Genomic DNA, 13,261 nt, shown 5'->3' on the forward strand with positions numbered 1-13,261 from the left:
TTTTAATTTGCATTCTACAGCAAAGGTGATGATGATAATGATGGAGGTGGTGGTGATAGTGATGATGATGATGATGATGATGATGATGATGAATGTGGTGGTGGTAGTAGTAGTGATGGTGGCAGTGGTGGTGCCAGTCACATTCTCTAATACTGGCAGACATCCATACATTTATGGAAGGAGAGGTGTTTTGGTTGAATCCATCAATCCCCAAACTCTGTTACTGAACCATCTTATCAATTCAGGAAAAAAAAGCACAGAAAGCCACAAAGCAAAAACCAAATTCCAAACAATTACCTGAATTCTTCATAACTTGCAACTTTCTGTCTCACAGCTCGAAATTTGGCATCATTTTCCCTCCAATATTTTTCATCTAGTTCCACAGCAGTTTTAAGTTCTTTATCCAAAGATTTAAAGTCAAAGCTGTCCGCATCATAAGAAGTCATCTGCAAAAAGGTAGATTGGAAGATGAAAGAAAATAATTGCAGATTAATAAATGTAGTGAGAGCATTGATGAGTATAACTGAGGTTTGGTCAAGAGCCCCAGGACTGATAAGGTCAAAGGTTAAACCAAATTCCATGGGTTAACTTTTGGCCAACCATCCCCAGTGAACAGAACACTGCCCCTCTGCTTCTACTTCTCTCTCTTCTCTTCCCACGTGACCGACATTTGGCCAAGCCTGTTCTTTCTTTCTTGGTCTGGCCGTTGTCCATGCAACACCGATATTCTTCCCTGTGTTTGTGAAATCTTGTATCTCAGCAGTAAGGCTTCATTTCCACACATGCCAGCTTAATTCAATTTGTTCTTAGTCGAAAGATACCTGTTGTTATTTTTATTGTATTTGTATTTGTGTAACATTGTCCGTTTTTTTCCGTCCTTGTTTTTGTATACATTCACTGCTTTCTTCCAAGGAATCTAATGCTCTTAGCTTAGTTTTTCCTGGGGGCTGGCCAGATTGGAGCAATCTCAAGTATAATCAGCCAAAATTGTGAGGATAATCTATTGCTTGACTAAGGAAAGAAAACTTCGAATGACCTGTCTTTGTTTTCTTTGTATCGTCTATCTGGATGTTTTGTTTCCCATGTTTGTATCACCTAACTGTCCGGATGTTTTGCATTCTTGTCCCATTTTGTATTTTATATATATATAAAATTAACAGACTGCGATAAAAAATCTAAAGCTGTGACTAGTTTTCAGAACATTTATAAAGAGAATGTCTTACAGCTGTTTCCGGGATTTTTTATATATCCCTTCATCAGAGACGGTGCAAGAAAATGTTTAAGTAATAGTTATTATAGAGAAGATATGAAATACAGAGTGAAGTAGAGGAATGAAAACAGACGTGAGATATGCAGGGATATTGTATCTGCAGTTCCATTATTTAAGCAGAATGATGTACATATAAGTTCCCTGTACCTTGTGTGTGAGTTCCAATAGTGTTTATAATTAGTTGTTCCAAGCATAGAGTCTTGTAAATGGTGTTATTCAATCAAGGATTTTTTTCCAAAATAACTATTACTTAAACATTTTCTCGCACTGTCTCTGATGAAGGAATATATAAAAAATATCCCAGAAACAGCTGTAAGACCTTCTCTTTATAAATGTTGTGAAAATTATTCACAGCCTTGTATTTTTTATCTCATTCTCTTAATTTTTATATATATATGCATGCTACTACAGCTTAACTATGGTCTGTCCTTAGCGCTTACACACCATCACCAGACATCTTTAGGTCTTATTGACAATACCTCTCATACCCTATATATATATAGGGTATGAGAGGTATGTGTGTGTGTGTGTGTGTGTGTGGTGTGTGTGTGTTGTGTGTGTTGTGTGTGTGTGTATGTATGTATGAATGTAATATTAGTTTGTATATATATATATATATACATAATATACATATATATACATGTATATATATATATATCATCATCATCATCATCGTCGTTTAACGTCCGTTCTCCATGCTAGCATGGGTTGGACGGTTTCGACCGGGGTTCTGGAAGCCAGAAGGCTGCACCAGGCTCCAGTCTAATTTGGCAATGTTTCTACAGCTGGATGCCCTTCCTAACGCCAACCACTCCGTGAGTGTAGTGGGTGCTTTTTACGTGCCACCTGCACAGGTGCCAGGCGGGGCTGGCAACGGCCACGGTCAGATTGGTGTATTTTTATGTGCCACCGGCACGGAAGCCAGTCGAGGCGGTGCTGGCATCGGCCACGAGTCGGATAGTGCTTTTTACGTACCACCAGACCAGGGATCCTGGCTGGTTCAATTCGATTTCGATTTCGCTTGCCCCAACATGTCTTCACAAGCAAAGGGGGTTGGCAAGGGTGCCTGTCGTACGGTCGCATTGGAGTATTTTACGTGCCACGGCCACGAGTCGGATAGTGCTTTTTACGTACCACCAGACCAGGGATCCTGGCTGGTTCAATTCGATTTCGATTTCGCTTGCCCCAACATGTCTTCACAAGCAAAGGGGGTTGGCATGGGTGCCTGTCGTACGGTCGCATTGGAGTATTTTACGTGCCACGGCCCCGAGTCGGATAGTGCTTTTTACGTACCACCAGGCCAGGGATCCTGGCTGGTTCAATTCGGTTTCGATTTCGATTTCGTTTCGCTTGCCCCAACATGTCTTCGCAAGCATGGGGGGTTGGGATGGGTGTCTGTCGTCGGATGAGGTTCTATATCGACTTCGCTTGCCTCAACCGGTCTTGTGTCCAAGGGAGGAAGGCATTCGTAAGTGGGCTGGGCTCACTTGTCCTGCCTGGTCTCTCACGTACAGAATATTTCCAAAGGTCTCGGTCTCTGGTCATTTCCTCAGTGAGCCTAAAGTTCGAAGGTCGTGCTTCACACCACTCGTCCCAGGTTTTCCTGGGTCTACCTCTTCCACAGGTTCCCTCAACTGCTAGGGATTGGCACTTTCTCACACCCTATCTTCATCCATTCTCGCCACATGACCATACCAGCGCAATCGTCTCTCTTGCACACCACAACTGATGCTTCTTAGATACAACATTTCTCTCAAGGTGCTAACGCTCTGTCGAGTATGTACACTGACATTACACAATCCATCGGAGCATACTGGCTTCATTCCTCACGAGCTTACGCATGTCCTCAGCAGTCACAGCCCATGTTTCGCTGCCATGTAGCATGGCTGTTCGTACACACACAAACCATATACAGTCTGCCTTTTACTCTGAGCGAGAGGCCTTTAGTCCACCAGCAGAGTAAGAGCTGTCGAGTATGTACACTGACATTACACATCCATCGGAGCATACTGGCTTCATTCCTCACGAGCTTACGCATGTCCTCAGCAGTCACAGCCCATGTTTCGCTGCGAGCCATGTAGCATGGCTGTTCGTACACACGCATCATACAGTCTGCCTTTTACTCTGAGCGAGAGGCCTTTAGTCACCAGCAGAGGTAAGAGCTGTCGAGTATGTACACTGACATTACACATCCATCGGAGCATACTGGCTTCATTCCTCACGAGCTTACGCATGTCCTCAGCAGTCACAGCCCATGTTTCGCTGCCATGTAGCATGGCTGTTCGTACACACGCATCATACAGTCTGCCTTTTACTCTGAGCGAGAGGCCTTTAGTCACCAGCAGAGGTAAGAGCTGTCGAGTATGTACACTGACATTACACATCCATCGGAGCATACTGGCTTCATTCCTCACGAGCTTACGCATGTCCTCAGCAGTCACAGCCCATGTTTCGCTGCCATGTAGCATGGCTGTTCGTACACACGCATCATACAGTCTGCCTTTTACTCTGAGCGAGAGGCCTTTAGTCACACAGCAGAGGTAAGAGCTGTCGAGTATGTACACTGACATTACACATCCATCGGAGCATACTGGCTTCATTCCTCACGAGCTTACGCATGTCCTCAGCAGTCACAGCCCATGTTCGCTGCCATGTAGCATGGCTGTTCTACACAACGCATCATACAGTCTGCCTTTTACTCTGAGCGAGAGGCCTTTAGTCACCAGCAGAGGTAAGAGCTGTCGAGTATGTACACTGACATTACACATCCATCGGAGCTACTGGCTTCATCCTCACGAGCTTACGCATGTCCTCAGCTCAGTCACAGCCCATGTTTCGCTGCCATGTAGCATGGCTGTTCGTACACACGCATCATACAGTCTGCCTTTTACTCTGAGCGAGCGAGAGGCCTTTAGTCACCATCAGAGGTAAGAGCTGTCGAGTATGTACACTGACATTACACATCCATCGGAGCATACTGGCTTCATTCCTCACGAGCTTACGCATGTCCTCAGCAGTCACAGCCCATGTTTCGCTGCCATGTAGCATGGCTGTTCGTACACACGCATCATACAGTCTGCCTTTTACTCTGAGCGAGAGGCCTTTAGTCACCAGCAGAGGTAGAGCTGTCGAGTATGTACACTGACATTACACATCCATCGGAGCATACTGGCTTCATTCCTCACGAGCTTACGCATGTCCTCAGCAGTCACAGCCCATGTTTCGCTGCCATGTAGCATGCTGTTCGTACACACGCATCATACAGTCTCCTTTTACTCTGAGCGAGAGGCCTTTAGTCACCAGCAGAGGTAAGAGCTGTCGAGTATGTACACTGACATTACACATCCTCGGAGCATACTGGCTTCATCCTCACGAGCTTACGCATGTCCTCAGCAGTCACAGCCCATGTTTCGCTGCCATGTAGCATGGCTGTTCGTACACACGCATCATACAGTCTGCCTTTTACTCTGAGCGAGAGGCCTTTAGTCACCAGCAGAGGTAAGAGCTGTCGAGTATGTACACTGACATTACACATCCATCGGAGCATACTGGCTTCATTCCTCACGAGCTTACGCATGTCCTCAGCAGTCACAGCCCATGTTTCGCTGCCATGTAGCATGGCTGTTCGTACACACGCATCATACAGTCTGCCTTTTACTCTGAGCGAGAGGCCTTTAGTCACCAGCAGAGGTAAGAGCTGTCGAGTATGTACACTGACATTACCATCCATCGGAGCATACTGGCTTCATTCCTCACGAGCTTACGCATGTCCTCAGCAGTCACAGCCCATGTTTCGCTGCCATGTAGCATGGCTGTTCGTACACACGCATCATACAGTCTGCCTTTTACTCTGAGCGAGAGGCCTTTAGTTACCAGCAGAGGTAAGAGCTCCATATATATATATATAGGTATATGTGTGTGTGTGTGTGCATGGACGTGTGTATCTTTGTGTTTCTTTGTCTTGACATTCCATGACAATTGCAAATGTGCATTACAATCACAGAAGCAGTTTCCTCCATTTCTTAGTCATTCATGAAAAGATGTCCAGCCATCAGAAAATAATATTACCTTACTCAGAGAAACAGGTGAAGGTCAGTGACAGGAAGCATATGCTTACAGGCATAGAAAGAGAAAAAAACATCAGCTTCAATGAATTCCATCTCTAGTTTCCATGAGAGCAAGGATAAATGGACATTAGAACAATAACAATGATGATGAAGATGATGAGAAACAGGCAAAGCAGGTGGGAATGGCTTACATCTGGTAAACAGTGATTAACTCTTAAACAAGCTCTTTTCTCTAATCCTTTCCACCATCATTGCAAGTGATATCCACAGGTGTCGCTGTGTGGTAAGAAGTTTCTAAGAAAGGCGGCAAGCTGGCTGAAATGTTAGCATGCCAGGCGAAATGCGTAATGGTATTTCGTCTGCCGCTATGTTCTGAGTTCAAATTCTGCCGAGGTCGACTTAGCCTTTCATCCTTTTGGGGTTGATTAAATAAGTACCAGTTAAGCACTGGGGTCATTATAATCGACTTAATCCCTTTGTCTGTCCTTGTTTTTGTCCCCTCTATGTTTAGCCCACTGTGGGCAATAAAGAAATAAGAAGTTTGCTTCCCAACCACAAGGTTCTGGGTTCAGTCCCACTGCATGGCACTTTGGGCAAGTGTCTTCTACTGTAGCCCCGAGCCATCCAAAGCCTTGTCAATGGATTTGGTAAATGGAAACTCAAAGAAGCCTGTAATACACATCTATAAATATTTATATTGAGGGCATTACTATACATGAATGCCTCACACTAGGAGGGACTCTTAAAGTCAAAACTACCAAAATAAATAAGCACATAGTACCGAATGTGAGGGAATGCAACTCTCGAAGCGAGCCTCTTAAAAACAGAATTCAGCTGCATATCACACCGTTGGCGATTTTGTTTCCTTTGTCTTCCCTTCTCTGGATCTTTCCTTCTCCCATGTTTCCGACGAAGAGCTCCGCTCAAAACGTTAAACCCTCCTTCTTTCCTTCTTTCCTGAGCATCCAATAATACTATATTTGTTCCATGTCCTCAAGTTGTTGTGTTTTTCTTGTGCTTTCTTGTTTGGATTAAGCACCATCCGATCGTGGCTGTTTACCAGCCTCGTCTGGCACCTGTGCAGGTGGCACATAAAAAGCACCCACTACACTCTCGGAATGGTTGGTGTTAGGAAGGGCATCCAGCTATAGAAACACTGCCAGATCAGACTGGGCCTGGCGCAGCCTTCTGGCTTCCCAGACCCCAGTTGAACCGTCCAACCCATGCTAGCATGGAAAACGGACGTTAAACGATGATGATGATGATGATGATATATATATATATATCGATGTGTGTGTGGCTTTGTGCATCTGTTCGTTCCCTACCACTGCTTGGCAACAGGTGTTGGTGTGTTTATATACCCGTAACTTAGTAGTTCAGCAAAAGAGACTGATAAAATAGGCACCAGGTTAAAAGGAAAAAGTGCTGGGGTCAATTCATTGGACTAAAAATTTTTTGAGGTAATGTCCCAGCATGGCCACAGTCTAATGGCTGAAACAAGTAAAAGACAGAATATAGAAGGTAAACAACCTGAAGTTTTAAGTGTTGGGTGGGGGTGGGGGTGGGGAAGGGTTCACACTCTGTGAAGGTCAAGCATCCTTGACTTTTGTATATGACACTCCTCCACCAAATTGGTAAGGTTGTGTTTTGTAAAACCATGACAAAGGAAAGAGGAGGAGGAGGAGGAGGAGAGAGAGAGAGACTGGTGTGTGTGTGTGTGCATTTCTTAAGTGGTGGGGAGTGGGCTGTATAGGATGGGACAGAGGGCATACAACTAGACAGATTCGTTGGAGAAAGGAATATTGTAATTACAACTGAATAAACAAAGAGAGATGGAGGAAGAGAAAGAGAGAGTGATAGAGAAAGAAATATAGATAGAGAGAGAGTGAGAGAGAATGAAAGAGAGAAAGAGAGATAGATAGATAGATAGGTAGATAGTGAGAGAGAGACAAGCAGGCGGACAGACAGACTGTTATGAAACTGCATGTCTTTTATAAGTTGCAGTTAAAGTGTGAGTGGTAGTGTAGGTGTATGTGTGTGTGTGATTATGTGTGTATGCATGTGTATGTAAACAGTATATATATATGTATGTAGTTATGCATATGTGAATGTAAATAATAATATAAAATATATGCATATATATGCATATATATATATATATGCATATATATATATGCATATATATATATATATGCATATATATATATATATATATATATATACACACATATATATATGCATATATACATATCCTTTTCAATCTTCTACACACACAGACACATATATATGCATAACTTATAAATAAGGGCAAAAGAAAAAACATTTCTATGCCAAATATGCCGAGAATATATTAGTTGTAGATTTATGCACATATATGCATATATAAGTAGAGGATGTCACTGACAGTAAACAACACGAAATACGAAAACAAAGAAGAACAAACCGCAAACAATGAGAGAAATAAATGGAAAACAGGACAAGTGTGTGTGTGTAGGTATGTATGAATGTGTGAATGTATGTGTGCGTGTATGAGGTCACAATAAGAATTCATCAAAGACTTGTGAGGTCCAGTATGCCTCATGTCTAATATTCCAATGGACTGATTGAATCATGAGAGCACTGGACAATAGGCTTCATAACATCCATTCTGGCCCTCTATGTCCTGTGTTCAATCAAATCCTGCTGTGGTCATACTTTCCTTTCATCCTGTCATCAGATTCAATAAAATTAAGGGTGACAGATTGATAGAACTGTTAAACTGTGGTATAAAATACCTTGTGGTGTTTGTTCTGGAGCTTTATATTTTCAATGTTGACCTGCAATGAAACTGGTACCAAGCAGTATTCCTTGTTGCCTTCTGTTTGGACAACACTGATGGCATGGCAAAGGGAGATTCATCATGAACGTCGAGCCCTAGATCTCTGAGGGCTACTTGCCTAGTTTCCATGGCATACAAGTGACTGGGATCAACACATTTTTTCCTGAATAAGATGCCAGTTCATCATCGCAAAGTCATTCATTTACAGCTGGATGGACTGAAGCAATGTGGAATGCAGTGCTTTGGTCATGAACACAACAGACCGCCTTGTCCAGGAACTGAACTCACAATCTTGTAATCACGAGTGCAACATCCTAACCACAAGGCCATGCCCCTTCACTGGAGAGGGTAAATTAGCCTCATGGGTATACTTTACTGGTCTTTCATAAGGAAAACATTGTCCGTGCTTACTGTCTTTCTAGTTGTATGCCTTCCAGGTGCAGATATGTCCATGCTGACAAATGGAAGCCCTTTCATCAATTGTCAAAAAGAGGATACCATTCTTTATCTTAAAAGAATATAACTATGCTACACCCTTGAAAAAGACTATTACTTCCCCTTCCTCACTTGGACTTTTTAACACGCACGCGCGTACCAGTTAAAAGCTTTTAGCACCACTGGTTCACTGGTAAGGGCGTCCACACGCTTTGCTTCTTTCAATAAACATTGGATTGCACCTTATTTATGTCTTTGTTTTTATTCTTTATTATTATTATTATTATTACTATTATATATGTATAACCCACACATGCTTACCAGGAACCAGCACCAGTGAAAACCACAAAGTCAGGCGCGCGCACACGCTCACCAGGAACCAGCACCAGTACTTTTCACAAACTTAGATGCACACATGCACAAAACACGGAAATTTTAAATTTCATCACTGATAATGGCGAATAAGTGTATGGCACCACTTGGCACCAGCGTTTCGGCATTTCACTGGTATTCTTTTCTATTCTAAACCAGCACTTGAAAATCAATGGTGATCGCCAATAGTCCTTTATAAAGGACTATTGGTGATCACCATTGATTTGGATATTTATCTTATGACCCTGACACTGCATCACCCCTATTTTCTTATCATGTTCCTGCTTCACCTGATCACTTCATCTCTCATTTTTTTAAAAACAGCAGTAGTTATGTAGCTCCTTTACAGTAAAAAACCTGTTCTGCTCTGGCCCTTTTTTTTCTCATACGTTACTCCTCTCTGCTCATCTCCCAGGATAAAGTTGCCACTCCATGGGGTTCATAATCTTGCAAGCTGCATGGTGACTTCACTAGTGTTGCTGGCATGAAAACAAAGCACTGCGTACATGCTGTGAAGTGATTGAGTTTAAGAAGGGCATCAAGTTGTTGAAATCATGCCAAAGCAGACAATGGAACACAATGCAGTTCATGGGCCTTTAGATCCTGTCAAACCATCTGACCCATGCCAGTCTGAAACAAGGATATTAAATGTGAATACAGCTGTTTTTTGGTTTTTTTTTTACTTGTTTTGGTCATTTGACTGCAGTCATGCTGGGGCACCACCTTTAGTCAAGCAAATCAACCCCCAGGACTTATTCTTTGTAAGCCTAGTATGAGGTCACAATAAGAATTCATCAAAGACTTGCCTAATATTCCAATGGACTGATCGAATCATAAAAGCACTGGACAATAGGCTTCATAACATCTATTCTGGCCCTCTATGTCCTGTGTTCAATCAAATCCTGCTGTGGTCATACTTTCCTTTCATCAGATTCAATAAAATTAAGGGTGACAGATTGGTAGAACTGTTAAACTATTTTGCTGAACCACTAAGTTACGAGGACATAAACACACCAGCATCGGTTGTCAAGCAATGTTGGTGGGGGAGGGGGTGAAACACATACACACATACATACATACATGCATACATACATATACGACAGGCTTCTTTCAGTTTCCGTCTACCAAATCCACTCACAAGGCTTTGGTCAGCCCGAGGCTACAGTAGAGACACTTGCCCAAGAGACACTTGCCCACACAATGGGACTGAACCTGGAACCATGTAGTTGGTAAGCAAACTACTTACTACACAGCCACTCCTGCACCTGTATATAATATCTTATAATATATTTATTTAAAAACTCTTCAGATGGAAAAAAAGGTTGAAAGTCACCAGTTGAATTTGAACCCACATCTTGATATGAATTTGAGCCTCACAGGCAGCCTTCAAATATTCTTTGCATCCATGGGTATTTTAACCAAATTCCTTACATAATAATATGTATAAATTGTAAGACTCAGCTTGAAAATAACTTATCTCACTTCTCAAAGCATCTACATTTTTCCCAAGACAAAAGAAATAGTTATCTATAATTATCACAAAAACAAATGCTCCACTTCGTTGTGATTATTGGATTATGTAAAAGTTAACGAATGTTAAATCTGTCACTTAAAAATAAAAATTTTTCACCAAAAAAATCTTTTCTGACTGTTATAGGTGGCTGAATGAAGTGAAAGACCGAATTTTGACAGCTTATGGCTTAACAACAAAATCGACTACACACACACACATACACACATACAGGTACAAACACATATACACATACTTTCATCTACATGTCAAAAACGAATCAAAGGTTCTTCTTGAGCCATTGGTTCATAAGGCTGGTTTCTCAGATTTTGGACAGGATGCCAGTCTGTCACAGGATTACTCATTTTTGCCAGCTGAGTGAACTGCTCAAGAACACAACCCGATCCCCAATATAGGAATCGAAACCACAATTTTATGTCTAAGAGAGCAACGTCCTAACCACTAAGCCATGCACCTCCATCCCCCACCCACACACACATACATGTATATCATCAACATCATCATCATCATCATTTAACATCTGCTTTCCATGCTAGCATGGGTTGGACGATTTGACTGAGGACTGGCGAACCAGATGGCTGCGCCAGGCTCCAATCAGATCTCGCAGAGTTTCTACAGTTGGATGCCCTTCCTAATGCCAACCACTCTGAGAGTGTAGTGGGTGCTTTTACATGCCACCAGCACGAAAATATACATATATATATATATATATATATATATATATACACACACACACACATACGCACGCGCGCGCACATATTGCCACATAAAACATCCGCCTCCTTCATTCACTCCTAGTTTTTTCACCTTCCCCCAAACAAATTTTCAACATTAACAATTCCCCCTCCCCCAACCGCCACTCTGTTTGCTGGTAACTGCATCACTTATGTCCCTATATTCCCTGCTTCTACCCATCTGTCGCTCACCTCACACTCTTGCGGACTTATATAGTCCTCTGCTCCTCCATTCCCATCACCTTCACATTCACCTTCTTGTACCTTGAAGGGAAATCCTGACATACCATCCCCACGAGCTTCTTCTCTCCTTTCCCACCTGTTGTAGCCATGCATTTCCTCTACAGCAAAGCACTTGTCTCTATCCTCCTATCACACTCTCATCTCTCAACTCCTAGCATAAGCCAACTCCCTCAATTATCACATACCACACTACACCCTTCCTCAAGCGAGTGGTCTTGTCGTGTGAGCTTCTTGATGACCTCACTACTGCCGGTGACATGATAAAGCACTCATTTCATTTTGTAAAGGGATTATCGTTAGGAAGGGCATCCAACCATAGAAACCATGCTGAAACTGATACTGGAGTTTGGCACATTCTTCTCACCTGTCAGATCCTGTCATACCATCTAACCTATGCTTGTCTGCAATACAAATGCTAATTGATGATGATGATGACAACGAAAACAATGATTTATATTACAGTGTCTGACAGGGGGATGCTCTCTCGCACCGCCTCTTCAAGTAAAAAAAGCACCCACTGCTCTCAGGGTGGTTGGTGTTACGAAGGGCATCCAGCTGTAGAAACCTTGCCAGATCAAATTGGAGCCTGGAGTCTGGAGCCTGGAGCAGCCTCCTGCCTTGCCAATCCTCAGTCAAACCATCCAACCCATGCCTGCATGGAAAGCGGACGTTAAACAATGATGATGATGATGATGATGATGATGACAACAACGATGACGATGACGTTGATGATGATGATGATGGTGATGGTGTTGATGATGATGATGTAGAAAGCCTCAATAAGGGTGAGGCTTAAGTGCTAGGCTATATTGATGGCTTAGGCTTGATTTTTTAAAGTTTGGCTCCGTTTCCTCTGCTAGAAATAAATGCAATATGACTGAATGGTGCAATCTCAAGATCTTCAGTTTCATTTAACTGCAGGCCATCATCGAAAAATACAATTTTCTATAGTCTTGGCCTGACCCATACTCTGTGAGGGAAACTTACTATTATTAAAAGAGTAAGCACTATGGTTCTACGGTAACAAGTTTGCTTCTAAACCACATAATTTTGAGTTCAGTCCCACTGCATGCCACCTGGGTTGTTTGTCTTCTATTATAGCCCCAGGTCAACCAAAGCATTTTGAGTGGATTTGGTAGACAGGAACTGAAAGAAGCTTGTCATGTGTGTGTGTGTGTGTGTGTGTGTGTGTGTGTGCATGCGTTACTGTCTCCTTACTTTGATTTTGTGTGATTGTTGTCAAAGCCATCATCATGCAAGCAGTGTCTTTTGCTTCCAGTTTTCTGTGGAAACACTTCTAGTCATGAGGAAATATTACCTTGCTTGGAAACAGGTCAAGACTGGCAACAGGAAGGGCATCCAGCAGGGACGGGCTGAGCCGTCAGTCAATCAGGCACTGCTCAAGGGCCCAGAGCTCTGAGGAGCACACACTCTACATTTTAACTCTCTTTGATATCAATGCTAAGGGGCCCAGTGAACAGTTATGCCCGAGGGCCTTTAATACTCTCAGTCCGCCCCTGGCATCCAGCCATAGAAAAATTCACCTCAACAAAATTCACCCAGAATCGTCTGGGTGAAACTTAGTACTTTCATAATTATGTTAATGGCTTTGAAAACAGACAAACAGACAACAAATTTAGAATGACTTTGGTCATGCTTGATAAAGATAAAACAAAACTGGATGTGAGACAATTAAGCGTGTTGAAAAAAATGGATGTTAAAAAATAACTAATACATTTTGTAGGAGAAATTGAAAGAGACAACCTTATCATATAACGTGTGCCATTGGTT

The 13,261-nt window shown here is 42.5% G+C and overlaps 1 protein-coding gene across 1 annotated transcript in view; it reads right to left on the reverse strand.

Annotated features, from left to right (window-relative positions):
* The window catches only part of LOC115215251 (coiled-coil domain-containing protein 103-like), a 29,437-nt gene that overhangs the window by 14,247 nt on the left and 1,929 nt on the right, over positions 1 to 13,261 (reverse strand). Inside the window, exon 2 of the mRNA XM_029784494.2 lies at positions 298 to 446. Coding sequence (XP_029640354.1) covers positions 298 to 446 — 149 coding nt within the window. The remainder of the gene's footprint in view (positions 1 to 297; positions 447 to 13,261) is intronic.

This window comes from Octopus sinensis, linkage group LG8 (assembly GCF_006345805.1).
Source record: "Octopus sinensis linkage group LG8, ASM634580v1, whole genome shotgun sequence".
NCBI classification, from domain to species: domain Eukaryota; kingdom Metazoa; phylum Mollusca; class Cephalopoda; order Octopoda; family Octopodidae; genus Octopus; species Octopus sinensis.